Here is a 24,764-nt window from a genome sequence, read left to right as displayed (position 1 = left end):
AGCTTCGGCCCCGCCCCTACCCCAGAGTGCTGTGCGCGGCGGCGGCGCTCCAGCGTCCTGGGGCGGGACTTCCGGCGGCGCCCGTGAGCGCCTTCCGGCCGCGCGCGACGGTGGTCCGGCCGGCCTCCGGGACATGAAGGTGAGCCCGGCGGTGGCCGGCCGGGGTGGCGTCCGCGCCCCGCGTCTCCGCGGCTGCTCCTCCTTCTCGCCCTGCCCCAGTTCCGCGCCGCGAAGTGGGCTCGCGGGGGACGCGTGTGAGAGCAGGAGGCGCGCAGGGAGTGAGCGCGGGTGTGAGAGATGGAGCGTGGATGAGAGGGGTGACCGTGTAGGGCCTGTGAGTGCGGAGTGCGGGGGTGAGCGTGCAGGAGAGTAGAGCTGGTGTGTCGGGGGTGAGGGGCTGATGTGAGGGAGGAACTGGTGTGTGAGAGCGCGGCATGAGCGTGCCAGAGAGTAGAGCTGGTGTGTCGGGGTGTGAAGGACTAGTGTGAGTGTGAGGGTGTGAGAGGCTGGTGTGTGAGAGGGGTGAGCGTGTGGGGCTGGTGTGTGAGACAGGCTGTGAGCGTGTGGGGCCTGTGAGAGAAGGGGTGTGAGTGTGAGGGAGAGTGGGGCTGGTGTGTCGGGGTGTGAGCGTGAGGGGCTGGTGTGTGAGAGGGTGTGAGTGTGTGGGGCCTGTGAGAGAAGGGGTGTGAGCATGAGGGAGAGTGGGGCTGGTGTGTCGGGGTGTGAGCGTGTGGGGCTGGTGTGTGAGACAGGCTGTGAGCGTGTGGGGCCTGTGAGAGAAGGGGTGTGAGCGTGCGGGAGAGTGGGGCTGGTGTGTCGGGGGTGAGGGGCTGATGTGAGGGTGGAACTGGTGTGTGAGAGCGCGGCATGAGCGTGCCGGAGAGTAGAGCTGGTGTGTCGGGGTGTGAAGGACTAGTGTGAGTGTGAGGGTGTGAGAGGCTGGTGTGTGAGAGGGGTGAGCGTGTGGGGCTGGTGTGTGAGACAGGCTGTGAGCGTGTGGGGCCTGTGAGAGAAGGGGTGTGAGTGTGAGGGAGAGTGGGGCTTGTGTGTCGGGGTGTGAGCGTGAGGGGCTGGTGTGTGAGAGGGTGTGAGTGTGTGGGGCCTGTGAGAGAAGGGGTGTGAGCATGAGGGAGAGTGGGGCTGGTGTGTCGGGGTGTGAGCGTGTGGGGCTGGTGTGTGAGACAGGCTGTGAGCGTGTGGGGCCTGTGAGAGAAGGGGTGTGAGCGTGCGGGAGAGTGGGGCTGGTGTGTCGGGGGTGAGGGGCTGATGTGAGGGAGGAACTGGTGTGTGAGAGCGCGGCATGAGCGTGCCGGAGAGTAGAGCTGGTGTGTCGGGGTGTGAAGGACTAGTGTGAGTGTGAGGGTGTGAGAGGCTGGTGTGTGAGAGGGGTGAGCGTGTGGGGCTGGTGTGTGAGACAGGCTGTGAGCGTGTGGGGCCTGTGAGAGAAGGGGTGTGAGTGTGAGGGAGAGTGGGGCTTGTGTGTCGGGGTGTGAGCGTGAGGGGCTGGTGTGTGAGACAGGCTGTGAGCGTGTGGGGCCTGTGAGAGAAGGGTGTGAGTGTGAGGGAGAGTGGGGCTTGTGTGTCGGGGGTGTGAGCGTGAGGGGCTGGTGTGTGAGAGGGTGTGAGTGTGTGGGGCCTGTGAGAGAAGGGGTGTGAGCGTGCGGGAGAGTGGGGCTGTGTGTCGGGGGGTGTGAGCGTGAGGGGCTGGTGTGTGAGAGAGTGTGAGCGTGTGGAGCCTGAGAGAAGGGGTGTGAGTGGTGAGGGAGAGTGGAGCTGGTGTGTCGGGGTGTGAGCGTGAGGGGCTGGTGTGTGAGAGAGTGTGAGCGTGTGCGGCCTGTGAGAGAAGGGGTGTGATTGTGAGGGAGAGTGGGGGCTGGTGTGTCGGGGTGTGAGCGTGAGGGGCTGGTGTGTGAGCATGCAGGCGTGAGCTGTGGGACCTAGTGAGCGTGTGGGGCTGTGAGAGAAGGGGTGTGAGTGTGAGGGAGAGTGGGGCTTGTGTGTCGGGGTGTGAGCGTGAGGGGCTGGTGTGTGAGACAGGCTGTGAGCGTGTGGGGCCTGTGAGAGAAGGGGTGTGAGTGTGAGGGAGAGTGGGGCTTGTGTGTCGGGGTGTGAGCGTGAGGGGCTGGTGTGTGAGAGGGTGTGAGTGTGTGGGGCCTGTGAGAGAAGGGGTGTGAGCGTGCGGGAGAGTGGGGCTGGTGTGTCGGGGTGTGAGCGTGAGGGGCTGGTGTGTGAGAGAGTGTGAGCGTGTGGAGCCTGAGAGAAGGGGTGTGAGTGTGAGGGAGAGTGGAGCTGGTGTGTCGGGGTGTGAGCGTGAGGGGCTGGTGTGTGAGAGAGTGTGAGCGTGTGCGGCCTGTGAGAGAAGGGGTGTGAGTGTGAGGGAGAGTGGGGCTGGTGTGTCGGGGTGTGAGCGTGAGGGGCTGGTGTGTGAGCATGCAGGCGTGAGCTTGTGGGACCTGTGAGAGAATGAGTGTGCGAGAGTGGCGGTGTGAGAGCCAGTTTGTGCAAGAGGGTGTGGGAGTAAGTAAGCACCTGAGTAAGAGACAAGTGTGAGCAGCACGCTTCCTGTGATTGAGGTGGGTGTGACTGCTGTCCCCAGAGGCCAGGCCAGGCCAGAGTGCGGGGCAGGTGGCCTGGTGCTTGTTGGGGTGCACTCGGCCCTGGGCCTCAACAGCTGTAGACCTCTCACACTGGAGGGTGACTCGGTGGCCTCTTGCTTCCCACAGAGCCAGGGGACTGGGTTGGTGGCACAGCTGGACCATGAGCTGTCTGTGGCGTCCTGCGTCCATCGCTCTGTTGAGTTAGTGTAGTGCGGTAGTCGTGCACTGCAGCTCCTTCACCTCTGAGTGGGATTTACTTTGGTTCCTGTGTCCCGGGTTTTGATGGGTGACACGTGGTCAATAAATGTCCCAGGGCTGTGCTCATCCTGCCTCTTCCACTGCCTTCACTTCCCAGAGTGCACTCACACCTCACCCAGGAATATAGTTGGCTCCGAGACTTGTGCTTAAAGGCGAGAATGTGTGTGACTGACCATTTTATCACACTTGGTGCAGGAACAGCCCTACTCAATCAGAAAATTGGCTCATGGCCTAGCCGCGTTTTGGCGACACGCAGGGCACGTTGGTTAGTGTTTCTCAAACTGCATATTACTGAATAATGAGACCAATTGATGGATAAAAATCAGTCAATTTTCTTTTCTTTTTTTTTTAAGATTTATCCATTTGTTTCAGAGAGTGAACACACGTGCATGCACACGAGTGAGGGGAGGGGCAGACGGAAAGCAGACTCCCCGTTGAGCATGGAGCCCAACATTTGATCCCATGACCCTGAGACCATCACCTGACCCAACACCAAGAGTCAGATACTCAACTGACCAAGCCACCCAGGCCCCCTTAAAATCAGTTTCTTAAAAACGAAATAGAAGAATTGTCAGTGCATCCCAGAGCAGGGTTAGCTCTGGTTAGCGGCTTTCATTTGACGCGTACATGTATGCACATATGGCACATGCACACATGTCCTGGGCTATGGCACATTCTTAGTGTGAGTCTCAAAACATTTGAAAGTTACTGTTGTGACTTGGTATCTTTTGGTCAGCACACTTGGAGTCCCTGGAATAGTGGGGCTCCGTTGTTAGAGCAGATCGGAGACGCCTGCCTCCCACAGGCCCACTAGGTGATCACAGACCTGAAGCGGTCACTCCACACCACACTCTGCAGGCCCCTTGCTGCCTAAAGGAGATCATTGCATCTGTGGAGGAAACTGCCGCAAGAGCAGGGCTCTGTGGAGAGCACGATGGGAGAATTTGTCCTCGGGCCTCAGGTAAAGTGGCCAGGCCCATGGTGCACAGCAGGGAGCCATCAGAGGTGCCAGACAAGGGGCCTCACTGCTGCTCTGAGCACCCCACATGTCATGGCAGGTCATCTGCTGTGTTCTCACCATCTTGTGTCAGGTCTGAAAAGTTCGTGGCCAGTTAGGGAGTAGCCCGGCATTCATGAGTAGCTGGCTCATAAAGCCATCACGCCTCATCCCAGGGCTGGCCACCAGGCACAGTTCAGTGCCACCAGACCTTGAGCTCAGTCTGGCTCTTTCTGTTGCCCCCTCCACTGGGTTCAGAGGGGATCCATCTCACTTCCTCCAGACCAGTCCCATCTCCACCCTTTCCTCTTTCTTCCTTCCCCATAGTGTGAAATCACAGGTCAAGGAGCAGGTGAGCCACAAGCAGAGGGGTCTTTGGGTGGGCAGGCAGCAGGTGGGGTGGCAGGCCGTGGACCAAGGGTGAGAAGGCTGCTGGGGCACACCCCAGGCCACTGTGGATGGCTTGAGGACCGCCCTCCTACTGGGTTTCTCATATCTTCCGTCCTTGAACCCAGCCTCCACCCTGGAGCTGAGGAGGAACCTGAGGTCATGGAGTGGACCCAAGGGGCCTAGGGTCAAAGATGGGGGTGCCTGTCTGAGGAATCCTCCCCCTACTCTACATGGCTCCTACTAGCAGGTGCAGTTGTCCCTGCACGCACAGCTGTCCTCTCAGCTCTGCAGCCCCCTATGCAAACATGTTTGTTCATGTTGTTTTTCTGCCCTCGTGGGGCCAGGCTTCCTAGAGTCAGCCCCTCATAGCTTGGCAGCTGAGGTGTAAGCCTGACCAGGTGTATTCTGTGTAACCTGCCCTCGGCTGAGACAGGGAGCCCAAGTCAGAGCTGTGGCCCCAAGATGGGAGGGGGCGGGGACTGTTGTTCTTGATGACTCTGATGCCAGGAAGTGTCACTGAGGAGGTGGGGGGAGGATGGCAATCTGGGCCTGGGTCTTTGTATCCATCCCCACAGCCCAAAGCTGTGCAGCCTGTGGTGCACCATGAAGGGAAGTGGCTGGAAAGGAGGTTTTGGAGGAGGTGAAAACAGGCTTCTGGCCAGGACGTCAACAGGGTGAAGGGGATGAGGGGGTGAGTCCTGCGGAGATCCTGTCTGCCAGCACCTGACAGGGTGCACCCTGCCCGACTGGGGCTCTGGAGACCCCATAGCCAGAGGAAAGGCCATATGCCTGCCTGCTGGCAGGAGGCTAGGCTGGCTCCCCGGGGCCTGCAGGGTCTCCTCTGGCTCTGCCACTAAGTGACTCCTTAGGTGGTCTGGAAGGGGCAGTTCGCCAGGGCTGTGCATCTGGGGACCAAGATACTCTTCACACTTACACACCTTAAGGCCTCATTAAGGACTGCAGTCAGCCTGGGCCTGCTTGTTCCTTGACTGCCTTGAGTGAAAAACGAGGCGGAATTGCCGGGGGAGGGGGTGGAGGCAGAACCTAAAAGTAAACTGCAAGCTCATAGAAGTCTAGGGTAGGGAGGCCAGAAAATACAGCTAAAGCCAAAAAGACACACAATGATCAGCAGTTCAGATAGCCTCCTCTTTTACTTTTTAGCATCACCCTTTCTGTGCTCTCTGTAGGTATATGTACACATGGGGATTCTTACATAAAGCTGGGATCCTGTTGCATATGTACATTTTGTAACATGTGCACTGACCGGTGCACTGCAAGCATCACAGTGCCTGTCCACAGGGTACGGAAGTGCGTGTTAATCTATCTGTTTATACGGTGCTGTGATGAACCTCCTTATGTGTTTTCCATGTAAGTGCAGAAGTCCCCCAAAGTGTAATTTGTGAAAGGAAACCTAGGTTGGAAAGTATATTTATGAATAGATTGTCATCCAAAAGATTTTCACAAATTGAATTCCCAGCAACAGCTCTTGAGAATTGCTGCTGTCCCAGGTCCGCGCCATCAGTATCATTCTCTTTAGTCCTCACCAACACTGTGTGTCTGCTCCTGTGATTGCTGGTGAGGCTGAGGTGCGGTTTCTAGGGCTTAGGGCACCTCTGTGTGTTATAGGGTGTCTCTGTGAATTCCAAGGTGCCTCTGCACATCCCAGGGGAGCTCTGTGTATTCTAGGGCGCCTCTGCGTGTTCCAAGGGATCTCTGTGTATTCTGGGAGATCTCTGTGTATTCTGGGTGCCTCTGTGTGTTCCAGGGGGTGTCTGTGTATTTCAGGGTGCCTCTGTGTATTCCAGGGGATCTCTGTGTATTCCAGGGTGCCTCTGTGTATTCCAGGGCACCTCTGCGTGTTCCAAGGGATCTCCGTGTATTCTGGGAGACCTCTGTGTATTCTGGGTGCCTCTGTGTGTTCCAGGGGGCATCTGTGTATTCCAGGGTGCCTCTGTGTATTCCAGGGGATCTCTGTGTATTCCAGGGTGCCTCTGTGTATTCCAGGGCGCCTCTGCGTGTTCCAAGGGATCTCTGTGTATTCTGGGAGATCTCTGTGTATTCTGGGTGCCTCTGTGTGTTCCAGGGGGTGTCTGTGTATTCCAGGGTGCCTCTGTGTATTCCAGGGGATCTCTGTGTATTCCAGGGTGCCTCTGTGTATTCCAGGGCGCCTCTGCGTGTTCCAAGGGATCTCTGTGTATTCTGGGAGATCTCTGTGTATTCTGGGTGCCTCTGTGTGTTCCAGGGGGTGTCTGTGTATTCCAGGGTGCCTCTGTGTATTCCAGGGGATCTCTGTGTATTCCAGGGTGCCTCTGTGTATTCCAGGGGATCTCTGTATATTCCATGACGCCTCTGTCTGTTCCAGGGGATGTCTGCATATTCCAGGGGATCTCTGCGTGTTCCAGGGGATCTCTGTATATTCCAGGGTACCTCTGTCTGTTCCAGGGCATGTCTGTGTATTTCAGGGGATCTCTGTGTATTCCAGGGCACCTCTGTATGTTCCAGGAGATCTCTGTATATTCCATGGCGCCTCTGTCTGTTCCAGGGGATGTCTGCATATTCCAAAGGATCTCTGTATGTTCCAGGGGATCTCTGTGTATTCTGAGGCACCTCTGTCTGTTCCAGGGTATCTCTGCGTATTCCAGGGGATGTCTGCATATTCCAGGGGATCTCTGTGTATTCCAGTGGATCTCTGTGTATTCCAAAGCGCCTCTGTCTGTTCCAGGGTGTATCTGCATATTCCAAGGTATCTCTGCATATTCCAGGGGATCTCTGCATATTCCAGGGGATCTCTGTGTATTCCAGGGTGCCTCTGTGTATTCCAGGGGATCTCTGCGTATTCCAGGGGATCTCCGTGTATTCCAGTGGATCTCCATGTATTCCAGGGCGCCTCTGCCTGTCCCAGGAGATCTCTGCATATTCCAGGGGATCTCTGTGTCTTCCAGGGGATCTCTGTATATTCCAGGATGCCTCTGTCTGTTCCAGAGGATCTCTGTGTATTCCAGGGGATCTTTGTGTATTCCAGGGTATCTCTGTGTGTTCCAGGGGATCTCTGTGTATTCTGAGGCGCCTCTGTCTGCTCCAGGGAATCTCTGTGTGTTCCAGGGTATTTCTGCGTATTCCAGGGGATCTCTGTGTTTTCCAAGGCGCCTCTCTCTGTTCTAGGGGATATCTGTGTATTCCAGGCTGTTTCTGCGTGTTCCAGGGGATCTCTGTGTATTCCAAGGCGTCTCTGTCTGTTCCAGGGGATATCAGTGTATTCCAGGCTGTTTCTGCGTATTCCAGGGGGTCTCTGCGTGTTCCAGGGGATCTCTGTGTATTCTGGGAATCTCTGTGTATTCCAGGGTGTTTCTGTGTATTCCAAGGTGTCTCTGTGATTCCAGGGCATCTGTGTGTGCTATAGGCATCTCTGTATCTTGGGTGTGTATAACGTGAGGTACTTCTGCATTATGGGGTATCTCTATGTTACAATGTGTCTGTATTACACAGTATCTCTATTATGGGGTATGCCTGGCTTTACAGGGTATCTAGATAGCATGTCTGTGTGGGGTACCTGGTGGGTGTTAGGGAGTAAGAGGTGACTACACCTTCGTTTCCTGTATTTTTGTAGCAGAGCGTTTTTTATTGGAGCGTCTTATTCTTGATTTGTAAGAGTTCTTTGCTTATAATGAATAGATGACGGATAGGAACACATTGTGAAGTATGTTCTAATTTTTTTTTCTGGTTTATTATCTCTTTATACTTGCGTTTTCTAAATGAAAGTGTCACATTTCTACGTAATGAATTCCATTGGTGTGTTCTTTAACCTCCACACTGCTGATGTACTTGGAAGAGCCTTCTCTATCCTGAGTTTACAGAGGCAAACACTCTTATTTTCCTCTAGTCCTTTCCGTGGCACTGCTCTTTCACACTTAATCTCTCTAGTAGCTCATAGTTCTTTGGGTCAGTGGGAAGCAGCCACCGTTCTGGTTGGCTGCCTCTGGTAAGGGTAGCCCTGAGGCAGTGGGGGATGGCACTGACTAGCAGCAGGGAGGCCCCTTTCTGGGCATCTGAGGAAGGAGGGCCCAGCAGTGCCAGAGGCTGGGAGGGCCGCCAGGGTGGGCCCAGGGTACGGCTCTGTCCTGGGGCCAGTGCCCAGCCTAGTGCCACAAGGACCTAGGCCCTATGAGGTGTTCCATTTGGCAGAGGGGTCACCTCACACTCCTGGTGGTCACGTGCTCTGCTCTCCCTACAGCCCCCTGACCCCCGAAGTTGGACCGCACTGTAACTTCCACCATGAGGATGCTGCTCAGCATGCTCTGGCTTGCTCTGGCCTGCAGCTCTGTTCATACTACTCTGTCAAAGTCAGACGCCAAAAAGGCTGCCTCAAAGACGCTGCTGGAGAAGGTAGGGGTGGTCTGGGGGTTGGCCTCTTCCTGCCCCTTGGGGTTGAGTGCTGAGGCCTGTGATGTAACACTCCGTAAGCCGGGAGGCTAGGGCCTTGGCCTCCTTAGGTGGCCAGCTAGTAGTGTTCAGGACTCCTCCTGGTGGCCTGGGAGGGAGTAACTTATGGCGCTGGGGCTGATGGTGTGCCCACCCCTACTGGCCCAGATGTTGGCCCTCACTTCGCCTCTGCTTCTCCCCGTGCTCACACTCCCATCCTGCCTTGCAGAGCATTGGTCAAGCAGATCAGACAGACGGGCTGTGCTTTTGTGCCATTTTTCTGGGATGGGAGAGTGAGTCCTCAGGGATTGTCAGCTCCTCAAGGGTGGGTCTTTCCTGGTGGTCTCCGGTCAGCAGCACCTTATTCATTACAGGACACAGTGCCTGGCTGATCAGAAGACTTGCTATTCCTCTGGGTCCCATGTTTTACGTGTGGTTGGCAGGCCCTGACTACTTTGTCCTGTTGCTTTTGTTTTAGACTCAGTTTTCAGAGAAACCTGTTCAAGACCGAGGTCTGGTGGTGACGGAGCTTAGGGCTGAGGATGTGGTTCTGGAGCATCGTAGCTACTGCTCACCGAAGGCCCGGGAGAGGCACTTTGCTGGGGACGTCCTGGGCTATGTCACTCCAGTAAGCAAGTCCCTGGGGAAGAGAGAGAGATCTCAAAGGCAAGGTGGCCACTGGGATCTGTGTCCTCACTTCATTGGGTTGCTGCTGTGCAAGTGCAGTGGTAGAGGGGCCTCCCGACGAAGTGACAGCTGTCCCAAGAGTTTTCTGGGGGCTCGTCGCATGTGGCATAGGTGATCCTGTGGTGTCCCAGTTCAGTCTCTAGGGCCCTTTGTCCCCAACTGCAAGCGTGCTCACTTGTTTTCCATTTTCTGCCAGTGGAACAGCCATGGCTACGATGTTGCAAAGGTCTTCGGGGGCAAGTTCACACAGATCTCACCTGTGTGGCTGCAACTGAAGCGGCGAGGTCGGGAGATGTTCGAGGTCACAGGCCTTCACGACGTGGACCAAGGTTCTCATGTTGCTGCTCATCTCTGCTCATCCTGAGGGCCCAGGAGGGTGTGAGCGCATGTTTGTATGTGTGTGAGTGTGAGAGTGTGACCCTCTGTCTCGTTTTGTGTGTGTGTGTGTGTGTGTGTGTGTGTGAGTATGAGAGAGAGAGAGAGACTATCTGGCATTGGCCCAAGCCCTGTCCCCATTGGCAGTTTGTACACAGGGTCCAAGGAGGAAGTGTCCAGGAGGGCCCAACTGTCTTGACAGCTACTTCTGTGAGCATGCACCCAAGTTTACATAGCCATCCCCCCTTTTGGGTTTAGAGAGAGGGTGTGTTAGCTATTTCTGGTATTCCAAGACCTAAGGCCGTCCCTCAGTACTGGGACGGAGGGCAATGTCAGAGGACACAGGCTGGGCTGCAATGGGACCTGGACCTTGGGCACTCTTTAGCTCCAGGAAACAGTCCCAGCCCCCTCGGAGGCCACTTTTCTCCAGATGTGGCCAACACCATCTCCTTCCGCCTAGTGGCCCAGTGGTCTGACCTGCCCTGGAGGCTCTGCAGGGAGAGGAGAGGGGAAGGGAGGAGGGAGAAAGGAAGAGGAGGAGGTTGACTTACAGATTCTCTCCTGCTGCTTCCCCTCTGCACTTCCGCTGCAGGGGCCCCAGCATTCTCTACATTGGGGGAGGAGTGAGTCTTCATGTGGGTGAGGGGCTGTGCCCCAGCATTGACTGTTGTCTTCCTGTCCTACAGGGTGGATGCGGGCAGTCAGGAAGCAGGCCAAGGGCTTACGTATAGGTAAGTCCAGTGGGCCTGGGCTGTTAGGGTACCTAGCCCTTAAGCTACATGCTGTGAGGTAGAGGCCCTGGCAGGACCAGGCTGAGAGTGTTGCCAACCCTACCCTGCCCAGTCCTGGAGCTCACAGCTGGCAAGGGTGTTCCCAAAGTACAGTGGTATTAGTAGGGTCTAGAGATTGGAGCAGGGGAGCAGGTGACAGCTGAACAGAAGGAGCCATGGGCAGTAGGGCCAGGTAGGGACCCATCAGGGTGGAAGACGGTCCAGCAGGAGCCAGGCAGTGAGGAGCTAGAGGAGCTGGGGTCTGGGCACTCAGTGACTTGGTGTGTGAGGGGAAAAAGAGGCTGGCATTACCTGATGCCCCTCCCTTGCCAGGCCATGTGAGTGCTCAGCGGTGTGGTCACTCTACTCTGCTGGCCAAGGGCTGCCCTGAGGGCAGGGCCAAGTACAGAAGGGTCACAGTCGCTGTGTGGGTCTATCCCCCAAGTGCCCCGACTCCTGTTTGAGGACTGGACTCATGAGGACTTCCGGAACGTCTTGGACAGTGAGGACGAGATAGAAGAGCTTGGCAAGACCATGGTCCAGGTGGCCAAGGTGAGCCTTGGCACTGCATGGGGCCAACACGGGCTGTCCTAGGCTTCCTCTTGAGCACAGAGGTCCTCCGTGCTGGGGAGGCTTTTCTTAGGTGATACCCAGCTGCCCGCTGCCCTCCTGGCCCTTCTGGCCCCCAGGGGTTGGGGTTGGAGAGGCATATGAGTAGACAGGACACATGAGGGCTGATCCCTCTGCTCCTGGCTCCTGTGGGGACCCCCACACTGCTCCCTTCAGAGGGGCTTCTGAGCCTGCCATGACTTCATTGCGTGGCCGGCTCTGTTGCCTTTCCACCTATCCCTCTGAGGTCATTGGAACCTCTTCAACTGCCCTATGCCTTTCAGAGCCAACACTTTGACGGCTTCGTGGTGGAGGTCTGGAGCCAGCTGCTGAGCCAGAAGCATGTGTGAGTGGGCTCTGTGCTCTTCCTGGTCCCCTGGTGTCTTGGAGGGAGGGCCACTGTGGGGAGGGTCTTCCTCCCACAGTCTACACCTGGGGGCAGGGATGACACCTCAGAAACAGCCAAGGGCCAGCGTCTGGCTCTGACCATGCTGCTTTGTCAGCCGGGATGCCTGCATGGATGGTAAAGGGAGTATGATAAGCGTCACCCAAGAATGCCGTGTGGGAGAACTATGGCCCAGGCAGTGATGGCAATGTCAGGCTTGGGCATAAGCAGGAACTCCTTTGCTGAGTATGATGGAGCCTTCCTAGGGACATTGAGAAGAGGTCCGTTGAGTGTGGCAACAGTTATCTTGGACAAGAATCAGCCTCCCAGGCCTACAGGTTCTGCGTGCTCCCCTTGTGGTGGCACCCACCTGCCTGTGACCACAGTGACCAGGCAAGGCAGGAGTGGTGAGGTGTCACCTGCAACAGCCACCACCCTCTTCTGGCAGGGACATAGGGGGTCAGCCCCACAAAGGACAGGGCGGCTACCAAGCTCTCCTGCCCAGGGTATCTTGGGTGTTCACCTGGCGGAGCAGTGATGTAACCCACATAGTGCTGGGGGTGGCAGAGGCTGGTTGCCAGCTACCCCCAGTTCTGGAACTAGCCATCCCTTCCCTTTTCTGCCTGAAAGACTCCCAGCTCAAAGCTGCCCCCCACCCCACCCCCTCTTTCTCCATGCCTCAGCGCGAGCTCTGGCTTAGGGTGGCCCCCCTTCTGGCCTTCTGCAGCTGCAGGCCATTCTCTGCCCACTCAGAGGCGGCGTACCCAAGCAGGTCTCCTCTCACCAGGTGCAGGTGGAGGGTGTGCTATTGGCTTTCATCTGTGCCTGGAGACAGGCATGCCTGGGAGCTCCCACCCCACTTGGGCCCAAGCCCCAACTCCTGGGAAGGCTCTGAGGCCCAGTTTGTGGGGGAAGAATTGGTAGAGATTGTGAGAGCCAAGTTGAGGGGTTTCTTGTGCATGCACAGGGCCAGCACATCAGGGGCCCCAGCTCTTGGCCAAGAGACCCTCCTCACCTATCCCCCCAAGGCTGTGCCGTGATCCTTGCAAGGCAACGGCCCTGACGAGGCAACCTCCCAGCACCTTCTGAGCAGGAAGAGCAGGATCTTCCCCTGAAGCTTCTTACCAGACAGCTTCATTCTGCCCTGGTTTGCAGCAGGCAGCACGGGTTTACCTGGGCCGCAGCCAAGATGTAGCAAGCATGTGATGAGGGGGCAGCCAGCGGGGCAGTTGGGCCAGGTGGATGGAGCAGAGAGCAGCCAGCGTGACAGATGTCTCTGGGCACATTGCTACCTGGGAGCCGTCTCCCAGGACAGAATGGGCCAAGCTGTGGCGTGGCATGGCATGATGAGAACATTTCACAAGGCCATTCCTCTCCCCACCCCCCAACCCCTGCCATGTCACCCTCATTGAGGCTTGTGGCTAGGTGTTCGAGGGTACTGCTTCTGTCTGCAAAAGTCAGCCTGGAAAGGCCGTTGTGGACAAATGCTGTGGGGCACATGGCCTATGTGGAATGGCAGGAACAATGGTACAGCATCTCTATGACACCCTGGACTCTGGGTCCCCCAGGCCTCCCTCCCACAAAAGTCCTCTGGAGAGGACCAGGTGGGCTGAGCAGTTGGAGCAGGCAGGGATGGTGCCCAGCTCTAGTGAGTGGCCTGGTCCCCTCCCTTCGTACCTAGGGTGGCAGCCTGTTCTGTGGGGGCACAGGTGGCCACAGGTTCCCACCTGGTGGGTACTGCCCCAGGGGCACAAGACCACCCTTGCCTTCTCATAAACATGCAGTCCTAGGGCCATCCAGAAAGCCAGGAAAGCAAGTGACAGTGACAGTGTTACAGACAGTGTGACATCTATGGGCAGAGCTGATGGGGCGCATGCTCCCCAAGGGCTTGACCATACCCCAAGCCTCCTCCTTGCAGGAGAGACACCGTGACACCAGAGATCACTCCTGCTGAGCCGTGATCTAGATGTACCCGTCCTATTCTTGCCAAGACAGCCGGGGCTGCACCTGCAGCTGTACTCTGCACACTTGTGTGGGGTGGGGCCTGGAGGTGGGCACTGGGCCCCACACCCTGGCCATGCAAGGGTGGCCAGGATAGCCCCACTGTCCCTGCCAGCGAGAGTCTCAGTGCCTTAGACCCTCTGAGCTGTGTGTGGAGGATGGACTCCCCATGCTCTACAGACTAGGGCCAGACCAGAGGGAACACACGGAGCTTGGGCCTGCCACCTTCAGGGCTCATGCACACTGGTCACTTTATGGTCCTTGTCCTCACTGTGTGGCCTGAGGGGAGGGGAGTTGCCTGATAGGTGGTCCCTGGAGCCGAGCTAGTCCCCATTCCACTGGGCATACCTGCCATGCCTCTAGGGGCCAGAGGAGCCCATGACTCCAGCTCCCTCTCTCTCCCCTACCTGCTGGCCCACTTCCTTTTGAGATGTGTCCAGGCACAAGAGGAGAGTGATACCTGATGCCCACCCCAGGTGTTACTTCCGTGTGCCCCGGGACTGGGGGATGCCCCCTACCTAGGACTGAGACAGACGGCTGAGTCTGGATGTCTTCCATGCTGGGGGGGGTGCCACATGAGGGGGGCTGGGTAGTTGAGGCCTGTGCTTTGGGGTGTTAGGCTAGGACTCCCCCTCAAGTCAAGACCTGGTTGGTGGAGCTGCCCTCACTATGCTGGTCCTGAGGCACCTCTCAGGTGATACGTGGCACCCAGTAAGTCTTCTGGCATTCGTGGCCTGCGCTGGCCTGGCCAATGGCAGGTCAGCATGTTGGGCACATGCATGTGGGTCTTTTCTCACCCTCTGGCCACACTGTCTGGGAGAGTCCAGAGGTGGTGGGGGTGCTGCCCAGACACCCCTTTTTTCCCATGCTATTCCCAGGGTGACCCTGAGTGAGGAGGGACAGGGACCAGCCAAGTTCTGAGCAGGCCCAGTTTGGGTGGAGAATAACCCCCACAGGACCTGCTGGGCTGCCCTGGTGGTCGAGCATCTGCAGTGCACGGGGCCACATTGGAACCTTCTAGGGCAGAAAGTGCCCGTGAAGGGGTGTGTGCCCTGTAGCGGGTCTGGGTCCAGCGGCCCAACCTCTTGTTCTTGATCTCCTGGTTCTTTGCAGGGGCCTCATCCATATGCTTACCCACCTGGCTGAGGCCCTGCACCAAGCCCGGCTGTTGGCTATCCTGGTCATCCCTCCGGCCGTCACTCCAGGGTAAGTGCCATGCTTGCTGGGGGTGAGGCAGATCCTTCCTGGTCAACAGTAGCCCCGGGTGGATAGACACTGGGAGCTAGAGACGGGGACCCAAGTCAGCCACGACAGCACATCTTCACAGGTCCGCAGTGGAAAGCTACGCCCTTCCACCCAAGTGTTAAAAGACATCAGAAGTTCACAAATTTGAGGGGTGCATCTTTTAGACACTTCCATTCTCGGCTGCAGCCCTGGAGCTTCACCACAATGCAGGGCTTTAGGATGAATCCAAACCTGCCATGCCCTAGGCAGGTCAAGACTGTGTGGTCACACCACCTCCTTCACCGTCCTGACTATTCACCCTTCCCAGCCTGGTGGAGGCAGCCCTTCTGGAACCTAGGGAACAATAGGCAGCCTAGGCCCACGTCCCCTCCACCCAGGGTGTCACCGGTGCTAGGCACCAGGGATGCTCCAGGTGGGTTGTGAGGACCAGGGGTAGACCGAAGGTCAAATGGGAGGGTGTTGTTGGGGAGGAGATTGCAGGTCCACGCTGGGCCCCCACCATGTGGAGTGGCAGCAGGATGGTGTGCCAGTTTGTGGGAGCAACATGGATACTCCCCTGGGGAGCTGGGGCCTGTGATTTCTAGCTGTGGTTCATAGGCTGATGGGCTCGTAGAAGTGCCTGTGGGGCACTCTAGCAGCTGAGACAGATATTCCCTGTCAATAGCACCTGCCTGGCCCTCAGGCGCCACCGTCCCTGCTGCATGCCGGCAGAGACCATGGGTTGTACATGTGGCTCCTTTGCATCACCTGGGCATTGGCCTGCTATCTGAGTGTCCTCCCCACATTTTCTGGGTCCCCAGTGGGGAGGGTCCCACATGCTGGCACCTCCCTCCTGGAGCGAGGCAGACTGCTCAGCCTAGGAAGGAGCCCAGCTGGAGCCCCACCTGTCCGTCCTTCATCTCACATGTACAAACACATGTGCATATCTATGTGTGTGTGTGTGTGGGGGGGTACTTGTGTGTCCTGAGGCTCGGTCCAATGAGGCAGAGGCTCTTATGGCCACCTGAGGTTAGAGCTGGGGCTGGAAGAGCAGCTTTTGCTCTGGGGAGGTTGAGGAGCAGACCCTCTAGAATCTGTGAGCTTGGCTGCGGTGCTTGGCACCCATTTCCTGGGTCTCCCAGTTTCTGTGCGTGGTTTGGGGAACGGGGTGCTTGGCCAGGTTAAGACCCTGTCGCCTTTTGTGGTCAGGAGCCGTCTGTGGAATGGGTGCAGGAGATAAGCTCCTCAGAGTCTGGGGGCATCTCCTTGGGCAGAGGGCTGGTGGGGCTGGGGTGCCTGCCTGCAGCCCTCTCCGTAGAGCCTAGCAGCTTCTAGCACATACATAGGGCAGAGGTACAGAGGATATGCTGGAGAGAGTGGGAGCGTCGGGTGCTAGACGCCCCTCAGGGCCACTCCCTGGGCCTGGCCTGGAAGGCTGCAGTGGGGTACATCTTTCCTGCCGGCGCCTCTGTGTCCAGGGATTCTTACCCCCAAGCTCCTGGCACCTAGGCAGGAAGTGGATGGCCTGCCTCTCACCCTGTGGCCACCAAGGAAGGATGTACCTTCCAAAGGCAGCTGAAGGGTGGTATGCAGACCACATGGCCAGTGTGGTCGGGGCTCAGGGTGGGGGTTCTAGGCAACCTGGTTGGGGGGTGTATGGGCCTGGTCTGTGCTGTCCTGGCTGTATGCCAGCCCAGCGCTTTTCCCCCAGGGCTCTGGCTGGTAGTGCCCGGCAGGAGCTCATCTTGTTGACATCAACCCCCCACACACACACTTGCTGACAGCTCCCCAACAGAGAAGCCCAATAAATGCTTCTTATTGACGTCTTCTGCTGCAGAACATAATCCTGCTCATCATTCACCTCACAAAGGCTGGCTGCTGGCACACTGAACAATAACAGCTCTGGGAGGGGGTCTGCAGGCCTGTGATGCCTTTTCTCTGCTGTGGGCCTGTGTCTGGGACTCTGGGCTCTGGTAGCCATGCTGACCTTGAGCCTGCCCCCAAGGTCACAGCCCTGCCTCCAGTGGAGCTGGCACTCTGGAGCTTTTACACCAATGGAGACACTAGCTCCAGCTGGAGGAGGAGCCACAGGGTTGAGCAGGCAAGAGGCAGTCAGGGGCTTGGGTGACCAGGCCTATGAGGAGCCGACGTGGGTGCCCTGAGAGCGAGAGTAGGGTCAGTGACCTCTGTCTTCCACATACCATCCCTGAGCTGCTCTATCAGGGCCGCTCTGGGGGTGGCGTCCAGGGGCTGGGCAGTGTGGCTGGTGGGGGGCAGGACTTGGGGTTTACCACTAGTAGGTGGCTGGTCTGTGGCGTCTTGGGGAAGATAGCAGGGAGGGTCAAGCTGCAAGCCTGTGGCCACAGGACTAAGAAGTTGGGACAGGATCCTCTCTGAGGAAACTAGAGGCACACTGCACATGCGCTCTCTAGCCATCTAGAGGGGGAACAGGGCTGCAGGATATTTGTGGGCCCCACCTGGAGTGCCCTTCCCCCACTTCAGGTAGCTGTGGGAGTCTCAGGCAGCCACGCTGGGCTGCATGGCTGCCCAGCCTTCTAGGAAGGAAAGATACCCAGGGTTGGAAAGAAGGTACCTCAGCAAGAAGCATCTGGCAGACCAGCAGGACCATCCCAGGAGGAGAGGTGTAGGGGCCAAGCTTGTGGTAGGCTGGTACGTGTGTGGAGGACTGTCCGGAGGAGCTGGATGCCCCGGGAAGGGTGCCCAGCTGGGTACAAGGGAAGGTTGGGTTGGGAGACAGACTCCATGAAGCCTAAAGCACCTCTGACTGGGCAGCTGCTGAACTTGGCAAAGGAGGAGGGACTCCAGTAGTTGTGCCTGATGTGAGCCTGGTCCAGACTTCTCCGGCAGGCATCTCTATGCTGTGGACTTCTTGGGACAAAGTATTAATGGGAGAAGGGCCTTGAAAAACCAGCCTCCCCGACCTCCATGTTCGTCATCAGGAATGTCTGCTCTGAGCACTGGTGGGCCCATGGCCGCGAGGCCTTCTGCCACCTGGAGGCCTCCTCCCAGCTCATTTCTCACTGCCCCTTGCCTGCCTGAGTCCTGTTCCCAGCTGACCTTCCCCGCACACCTGATCCTGGCATTTCTGGGACCCTGGGTGGGCAGGGAAGGTGTCTAGCACCAGATGCCCCCCTGGGCACTGTGGGGACTAAGACACGGGACTAAGGGGTGCGCTCCCCGCTGGACTACCACACTGCCCACAGCCCTGCCTCCCCTCCTGAGCCACTGAATCCAGCAATGGCTGGGCCTAGGTGTCTGGGTTCCTCCGTGAATGTCTCACCTGGAGATAGGTGAGCCTTTGAAATGGAAAGTGTCTTCCTAGAGCCAATATACATGCCGTTCTTGTGGCACCCCAGGGCTGAATCCTAGAGGGTACGAGGTGTGTTCACACACCCACCTGTTGCCTGTTTTCCTTCTGCTGGGCTCTAGAATCTTCCGCCTTACATTGGGGGCCTTGTCCCAAGTGTGGCCTCAGGGAATATGGCTGTCCTGGCGCAGCAAAGCATCTGCCCCCAGACGTGTCCCTCAGCACCCTATTGTGTCTGATGCTCATCACTGAGTTGGGACTACGAGGTTGTGGTCTGCCAGCACTGCTTATCTTCTGGTCTTATAGGTGCCCCGTGTCTCGGGTCCCTGGGCCTGGCATCCTGGCTGCTTCCCCAAAAGGCAGCTGCTGGAGAAGCTCTGCCCTGGGTTGGAGTGGGGCTGCCTTGAGATAGTATCTCATGGTCACCTGTGTCCCATTGGATGACCATCTTTGAGGTCCTTACAGTGAGACGCACTTGCCCAGGGTTCCTGGGGTGCAGGCTAAGAAGAGGGGTCCTGTCTCTACTCACAGTGTGGAAAGCCACACCCCCCCAGGATGTGGCATTCTTAGGGGTTGCTGCAGGCAGAGCAGGCAGGCTAGCAGATGGACACCTGTGGGAATGGGGTGATCCTGGAGCTGGGCTGGTCTCGCCCTTGGATACACAGCGAGGAGGGTAGGGACAGGCAGGAAATGAGCCTTTGCTTGACCACCAACATTGGGCTTGATGTTGCCTTCTCAGCCTACCCCTGCTCTTGGAATGTGGCCCTGACTCCGTCCAGGGCTGTGCCGCATACCCAAGTGACATGTTACTTTCCAGAAAAAGTGGCCTGCAGTCCCCCAAAAGTGGAGGGAGGATGGGGCATGGTCTGGGAGCCCCTACAGCCAGTTTGCTGTGTCTTTAGTTGGACTAGGGTGTCCACTGGGGCAGGGCTGGCCAGGCTGTGAGAGATGGGCAGTGGTAATTTTGCTTATCGTTTTGCAGGACTGACCAGCTGGGCATGTTCACACACAAGGAGTTTGAGCAGCTGGCCCCTGTGCTGGATGGCTTCAGCCTCATGACCTATGACTACCCCACAGCACAGCAGTGAGTGTAGGCACTAAGGGGCCCGGTGGGCTCCATGACTTGGTGCAGGAGTGCTCTCTTTGGGGCCTGGACATTGGACAGGCAGAGGGGCATAGCCTGGCTTCCCACCAGCATGCTTAAGGCCACACTTCTATCAGCTTTTGGTTCCAGGGATACGGGGGTCCTGAAGCCCATAATTGCCCCTGCATTGGGCAGCCTTCACATTTTCAGGGCATGGGATAGAGGGCAAAGGACAGCCCTCATGGGAAGACCATCCTGGGGTGGCCATCTGTGCCAACATGGTGGCCATTGGCACTGGGCCTGCCTTGTTGCCAAGAATTGCTCCTGTCGGCAGGGCTTGCTGCCTCCAAGGAAGCCTTGGATGTAGGCAGTGTCACAGTGCTACCCATTGCAGTCTCACCCACCCCGGAGGCCAGGGCCTAGCAGATGTGGACAGATGTCCAGCTGGAAGGCACTGTAGAAGGCCTGCTGTCTGCTGCCCTCCTTTCCACTGCGCATGACCTCCTGCCGCAGCCTGGAGTGCCCACAGTACACGGCATGACCTCTGCCTACTGCTGAAACCCACTCCCTCACTCCTGCAGGCCTGGCCCCAATGCACCATTGTCCTGGGTTCGAGCCTGCGTCCAGGTCCTGGACCCCAAGTCCAAGTGGCGGAGCAAGATTCTCCTGGGGCTCAACCTCTACGGCATGGACTATGCAGCCTCCAGGGATGCACGCGAGCCTGTCACTGGGGCCAGGTAAGCCCAGGGCCCCCCACAACACAGGGTGGCTGCCTGTGCAGGCTGCGCCCTGGGGCCTTTATTCCAGTGTCTCCTGCAGGTGGTGCCTTAGAGCCAGGGAGCGGCCTGGCAGGGCTGAGCCTGTCAGGTTGGGGGGGCGGGTACCTCCCCAGGGCCTCAGCTGGGATGCCCCTTGCCGCCCTGTCCGCAGGTGTGCAGACTGCCTTCCCAGTACAAGTGGCAGGTGGGCCTGGCCTGGGAGGCCCTTGGCTCTTGCACATGTGCATACTTTCATGGGTCATCTCGCATCCAAGGAGCCCTTCAGGTCTCTTGCCTTTCGGTTCTGCTGGTGTCACATTCTTTCAGCTTTGTTTTGCTTTTATTTTCTGGAAGATATTTTTGCTGGATGGTTGATTCTAGGTTATTCCATTTCCATCTTCTTGCCACAACCTGTCCAATGAGACAGTGATGGCACAGCTTGGTTCTGGTGTCCCTTCGTGTGGTTTTATGTGTTTTACACTTGATTTTCATTGAGTTTTTGGGACCTGTATGTTCATACTTTTCATGAAATTTAGAAAATTTTGGCTAGTTTCTTCAAATACTCTTTCTGTCCTTTTTTTTTTTTTTTTTTTTTAAGATTGTATTTATTTATTCATGAGAGACAGAGACAGACAGAGGGAGGAGAAGCAGGCTCTATGCAGGAAGCTCAGTGTGGGACTCGATCCCGAGACTCCAGGATCTGCCCTGGGCCGAAGGCAGGTGTTAAACCGCCGAGCCACCCAGGGATCCCCTCTGTCCCGTTCTTTTTCTCTTTCGGGCCCTTAAATATGTGTGCCTGGTCAGTCGATGTGTTCCCTGCCCACTGACACTTGTATGTTTTCTGTTCATTTGCATCAGAATTGTCAAGGTCCCTGGTCACTTGTGTGCTGTGCCTCAGGTGTTGTCCCCTCCCTGCTCACATCCAGAAGTGGGTGCTGGGCTTTTTCTTCCGTGTTTCCTGCCCTTTGCAAGTGTGGGCTCTGCTGTGACAGCTGCTCCCTGAGTCAGGCCTGCCCTGGGTCCAGTTAGCTGGTAGCTTTCCTGCCTGTGCATCTGTCTGGCCAGAGCTCTGCAGACCAGGTTAGACACCAGACATTGTGAATTGTGCCTTTTGGGGCACTGGGCATTTTGGCAATCCTGAATCTTCTCAGCCTTCATTTGGGGCGTCTGGAAACCATGTGAGCTGGCCACTCTTCTGGAGAACTGTCCTGTTTGTGGACATTGGGTTCAGACCCTGTGGCCTGGGTGTGCTCCTGTTGCAGCTAGCTGTCCTTGAAGGGGAGGGGGGCATCTCTGTAGGTGACCCCGCAGACCTGCCACCACCAGGGATGTGACATATCAGCTGGGGCCTGCTGCCCCACCAGGCCTCTCTATGGCTGTCCATACTTGTCATCCATGGCGGCTCCCTTCAGCTGTTCCGTGGTGGAGGGCTGCTTGGTTGGCCTTTGGCTAGACTCAAGGGTCCTGAGGGGTGCTTGCAGCTGCCTACCCAGAGGGGTGGGGGCTTCCCTGTTTCCTCCTGCCCCTTTTCTGATTCCTCCAAGCCCCTCCTGCTCTGAGGGTTGGGCCTCCAGGACAAGTAGAAATGCCCATGAGGGGCATCCTGAGGGGCTCAGTCAGCCAGCACTACCGTACAAACTGCAGACACTCACTGTCCTCCATCCTGGAGGCCAAGGCCCAAGGTCCAGGCAAAGGCAGGTGGGGTCCTCCTGAGGCCTCTCTGCATATGTGTGGATGGCCGTGCCCTGAGTCCTCATGGGTTCGTCCCTTCGTGCGTGTCTGTATCTTGATGTTCTCCTCTTTTTTAAAAGATATTATTCACTTATTTGAGACACAGAGAGCACGCACAAGTAGAGGGAGTGGCAAAGGCAGAGGGAGAAGCAGATTCTCCATCGAGCAGGAAGCCCGACACAGGGCGCGATCCCAGGACCCTGAGATCATGACCTAAGCTGAAAGCAGATGCTTCACCCACTGAGCCCCCCAGGAGCCCCAGGATGTCCTCCTCTTACTAGGACCTCAGTGACCCCAAGTTGCCTCAAACCCCCTCTGTAAAGGCCCCATTTCCAGATGTGGCCACATCCTAGGGTGCTGGGGGTCTGCAGTCCAGCATTGGAATCTGAAGGACACAGTTCATCTCTGCCACCACCTCAGGGAGAGAGAGTTATTGTTTATTAACTAAACGTGGGCCTGCAGCAGCATGTGGAGTGGATCAAGCTTGTTTTTTTTTTTTGTTTGTTTGTTTTTGTTTTGTTTTTTTTTAAGATTTTTATTTATATGACAGAAAGGGAGGGAGATAGAGCGAGAGCACAAGCAGGGGCCAAGGCAGAGAGAGGAAGAAACAGGCTCTCTGTTGAGCAGGGGCCCTATGCCGGGCTCGATCTTAGGACCCTGAAATCATGACCTGAGCCAGAGGCAGCCGCTTAACCAACTGAGCTACCCAGTGGCCCCTCATCAGGCTTGTTAACCCCAGTCTGGCAGTGAACCCCATGCACGCCCAGCCTGAGACATATGACAGGCGGCCTCCACTGGCCGCGAGTGTCTGGCCCCTGACCATTGGAGGTGAGAAGACAGGGCCTCAATGACAAAGGTGTGTGTGAGTATGTGTGCACACACCACCTGCCCTCAGATATGCGGGGCTCTGGCTGTCCCCCAGCCTGGGATGGAAGGCTGTGCCCTGTCCTGTTCCTCCCCAGCTGTGCCCCACTGATAGGTCCGGGTGGGAGTCAGAGGAGGGAGGCAGTGCCACTCCAGCTTGTCTAAGGGCGGTGGCTTGGTTGGAGAGTGGTCTAGGGGCTCAGTGGCATGGCTGGTTTGCGTGTCAGGTGAGAACCTGCTGCCCTGCCCAGTCAGGCTGGAGGAGGCCACTGCCACAGCCACTGCCCTGCCTCTGCCTCACTTTGGTGGGAGCAGGTGGCAGCTCAGTGGGGCCTCCCGTGGGTCAGACCCGGCACAGTGCTGAGGTGGCAGGGCTGTGGCTCATGCACCTCCAGGGCACATGGGGTCAGGCAGTGGTACCCACTTTGGTCCTGCCTAGTGGGTTGGTCCTATAGAGAGGGGCTGAGGGGCCTTGGGTGAAAGTGACCAGTGTGTGGCAGGCAGACAGGTGCAGAACTGCAGCCTCCAGGTGGTGACCTGAGGCTGAGGATTTTGAAGCAGCAGGGGTAATGTCTGATTGTAGGGAGGGCCATAGTGTAGGGCTGCCCCAGATCACCTCCACGGAGGACCTTGCTGTGTTCCTGTCCACACCGGGCCTCCACCTGCTCCGCTGTAGAAGGGGACTAGGCCTGGTGCCCTGAGACCAGGCAAGAGACTCTGGTCCTATAGTGGCTCCTGGGTTTCTCCTCGTGCCCCTCTTATCCCTCTGCTCGTCCCCCTGTTCCTGGGCGATCTCAGGCTGAGGGCACAGGCTGCACCGATGTGCCATGTGCCTGTGCAGTGGGTTCAGGGTGGATACAGGTGCCCCAGGGGGCCCGCCTCCTGCCTGGCTTTACCCTCCCTTGGAGGTACCCCCTGGATCCTGGCAGGCTGGGGGCCATGCCCTCCACAGTGGGCGGGAGAGGCTGCGCCCCAGGTCATGGTAGGGTGCCTGCAGTAGAGGGGTGGGGTCCTGGGGAAGGGCTTCTCACTGTCCCAGGGACAGTCATGGCTGTTGCTGCAACACGAGGTCCTTGAGCCTTGAGCCCCGAATGAGGTGTGGAGGGGCAGACATGCGGCCCTCCATGTGGTCACTCCCCACAGGCCCCCACGCAGTTGGATTCACGTTTAGGGGACCTTTACTAAAGTGGGGTCTCAGGCAGAGCACGGTTCCCACACAGTACCTTCCCTGGGGTTCATGTCACAGTGAGCCACCCCTGTGGAGGGGATCAGGAGGGACGTCCCCTCCCTCCATGAGACGGGGTCAAGCCTAGGGAGGGGTCACAACCCCCCAGGTCAGTCCAGAGATGAGAGCTCCAGTCCAAGGACAGCAGCAGCTCCTAGTAAGAACAGAGGACACACAGTGGGTGATGGGTGCTGGCCCATGTGCCAGCCTGAGCACCCCTGCAACACCAACAGGGAGGTGCCCCTCAGGCACCTCTGGGTCTCACTCCACCTCCTTGCCCCTGACCTGATTTTTCCAGGCAGTCAGTCCAAGTATGGGGTGCAGCGGAGCCCCACAGTCACTCAGGCTCTTCAGCCTTCATGCTGACAGAAGCCTGGGAAACCTGTTTCAGGGTCGTCTGCCATCCTGACTTGGCCTCTCCGACACTTGGGACCTAGATCCTTTGTGGCAGGTGTCCCTGGTCCCTTCCAGGGAGTGCGGGATCAGCCGCCTCACCATCTGCTCAGCCTCAGAGCCAAGAGCCCATGGCGGGGGCAAGAGGCCAGCTCCCTCAGGCCTGACATGTGGTCTCCTGGCCTCTGCCAGCCAGGCCTGGGCTCTGGGCCTTGCCAAGGGTGCCCCAGAGGGCGGGGGTTATGATCTGCAGTGGCTCAGTTCCCCTCCGGACTTACTAGTCTCTGTTGGCCATCCCTGGGCAACACATGGACCTCTTGTGATCATGGAGCTCCTTTTTGTGTCTCAGTGACTCCCAGCTTTGGGGAGTCTGGGTAGCTGTGAAACACACACCCACCCCAGGATGTGGGGTGGTCTAGGTACTGACCTGTAGGTCCCCATGCCTGCAAAGCTCCTTTCCTGAGAGGCTGTCTTACTTCCCTGGCAGGCCAAGATGTCCTCTGGGGCCTGCAGCCCCCACCCTGCTGGGCCTCTCCTGCCCCTGCTCAGGGATCCTCCCCTGGACCCCAGTTAAAGCCAGCCCTGGCTGGAGCACAGCCAAATGGGTCCCTAAAGGGCAGGTCATGCTTGGCAGTCTCGAGAGCCAGGACACCAGGGGTCACAGGCATG

The 24,764-nt window shown here is 57.6% G+C and overlaps 1 protein-coding gene across 2 annotated transcripts in view; it reads left to right on the top strand.

Moving 5' to 3' along the window:
• Positions 1-22: 22 nt before the first annotated feature.
• The window catches only part of CHID1 (chitinase domain containing 1), a 28,079-nt gene continuing 3,337 nt past the window's right edge, over positions 23-24,764 (top strand). Inside the window, exons 1-10 of one of the 2 annotated variants that reach the window (XM_041773969.1) lie at positions 23-139; positions 8,474-8,625; positions 9,140-9,289; positions 9,545-9,677; positions 10,410-10,454; positions 10,939-11,045; positions 11,387-11,448; positions 14,602-14,694; positions 19,023-19,124; positions 19,706-19,861. In XM_041773969.1, coding sequence (XP_041629903.1) covers positions 8,515-8,625; positions 9,140-9,289; positions 9,545-9,677; positions 10,410-10,454; positions 10,939-11,045; positions 11,387-11,448; positions 14,602-14,694; positions 19,023-19,124; positions 19,706-19,861 — 959 coding nt within the window. In that variant the 5' untranslated portion in view covers positions 23-139; positions 8,474-8,514. Of the gene's footprint in view, positions 140-8,473; positions 8,626-9,139; positions 9,290-9,544; positions 9,678-10,409; positions 10,455-10,938; positions 11,046-11,386; positions 11,449-14,601; positions 14,695-19,022; positions 19,125-19,705; positions 19,862-24,764 lie in introns of those variants that run through there. The other variant, XR_005990660.1, reaches the window with a different exon arrangement.

This window comes from Vulpes lagopus, chromosome 11 (genome assembly GCF_018345385.1).
Source record: "Vulpes lagopus strain Blue_001 chromosome 11, ASM1834538v1, whole genome shotgun sequence".
In the NCBI taxonomy this organism is placed as follows: domain Eukaryota; kingdom Metazoa; phylum Chordata; class Mammalia; order Carnivora; family Canidae; genus Vulpes; species Vulpes lagopus.
Note: the sequence above shows the minus strand (reverse complement) of the source record. Positions and strands in the feature narration are given on the sequence as shown.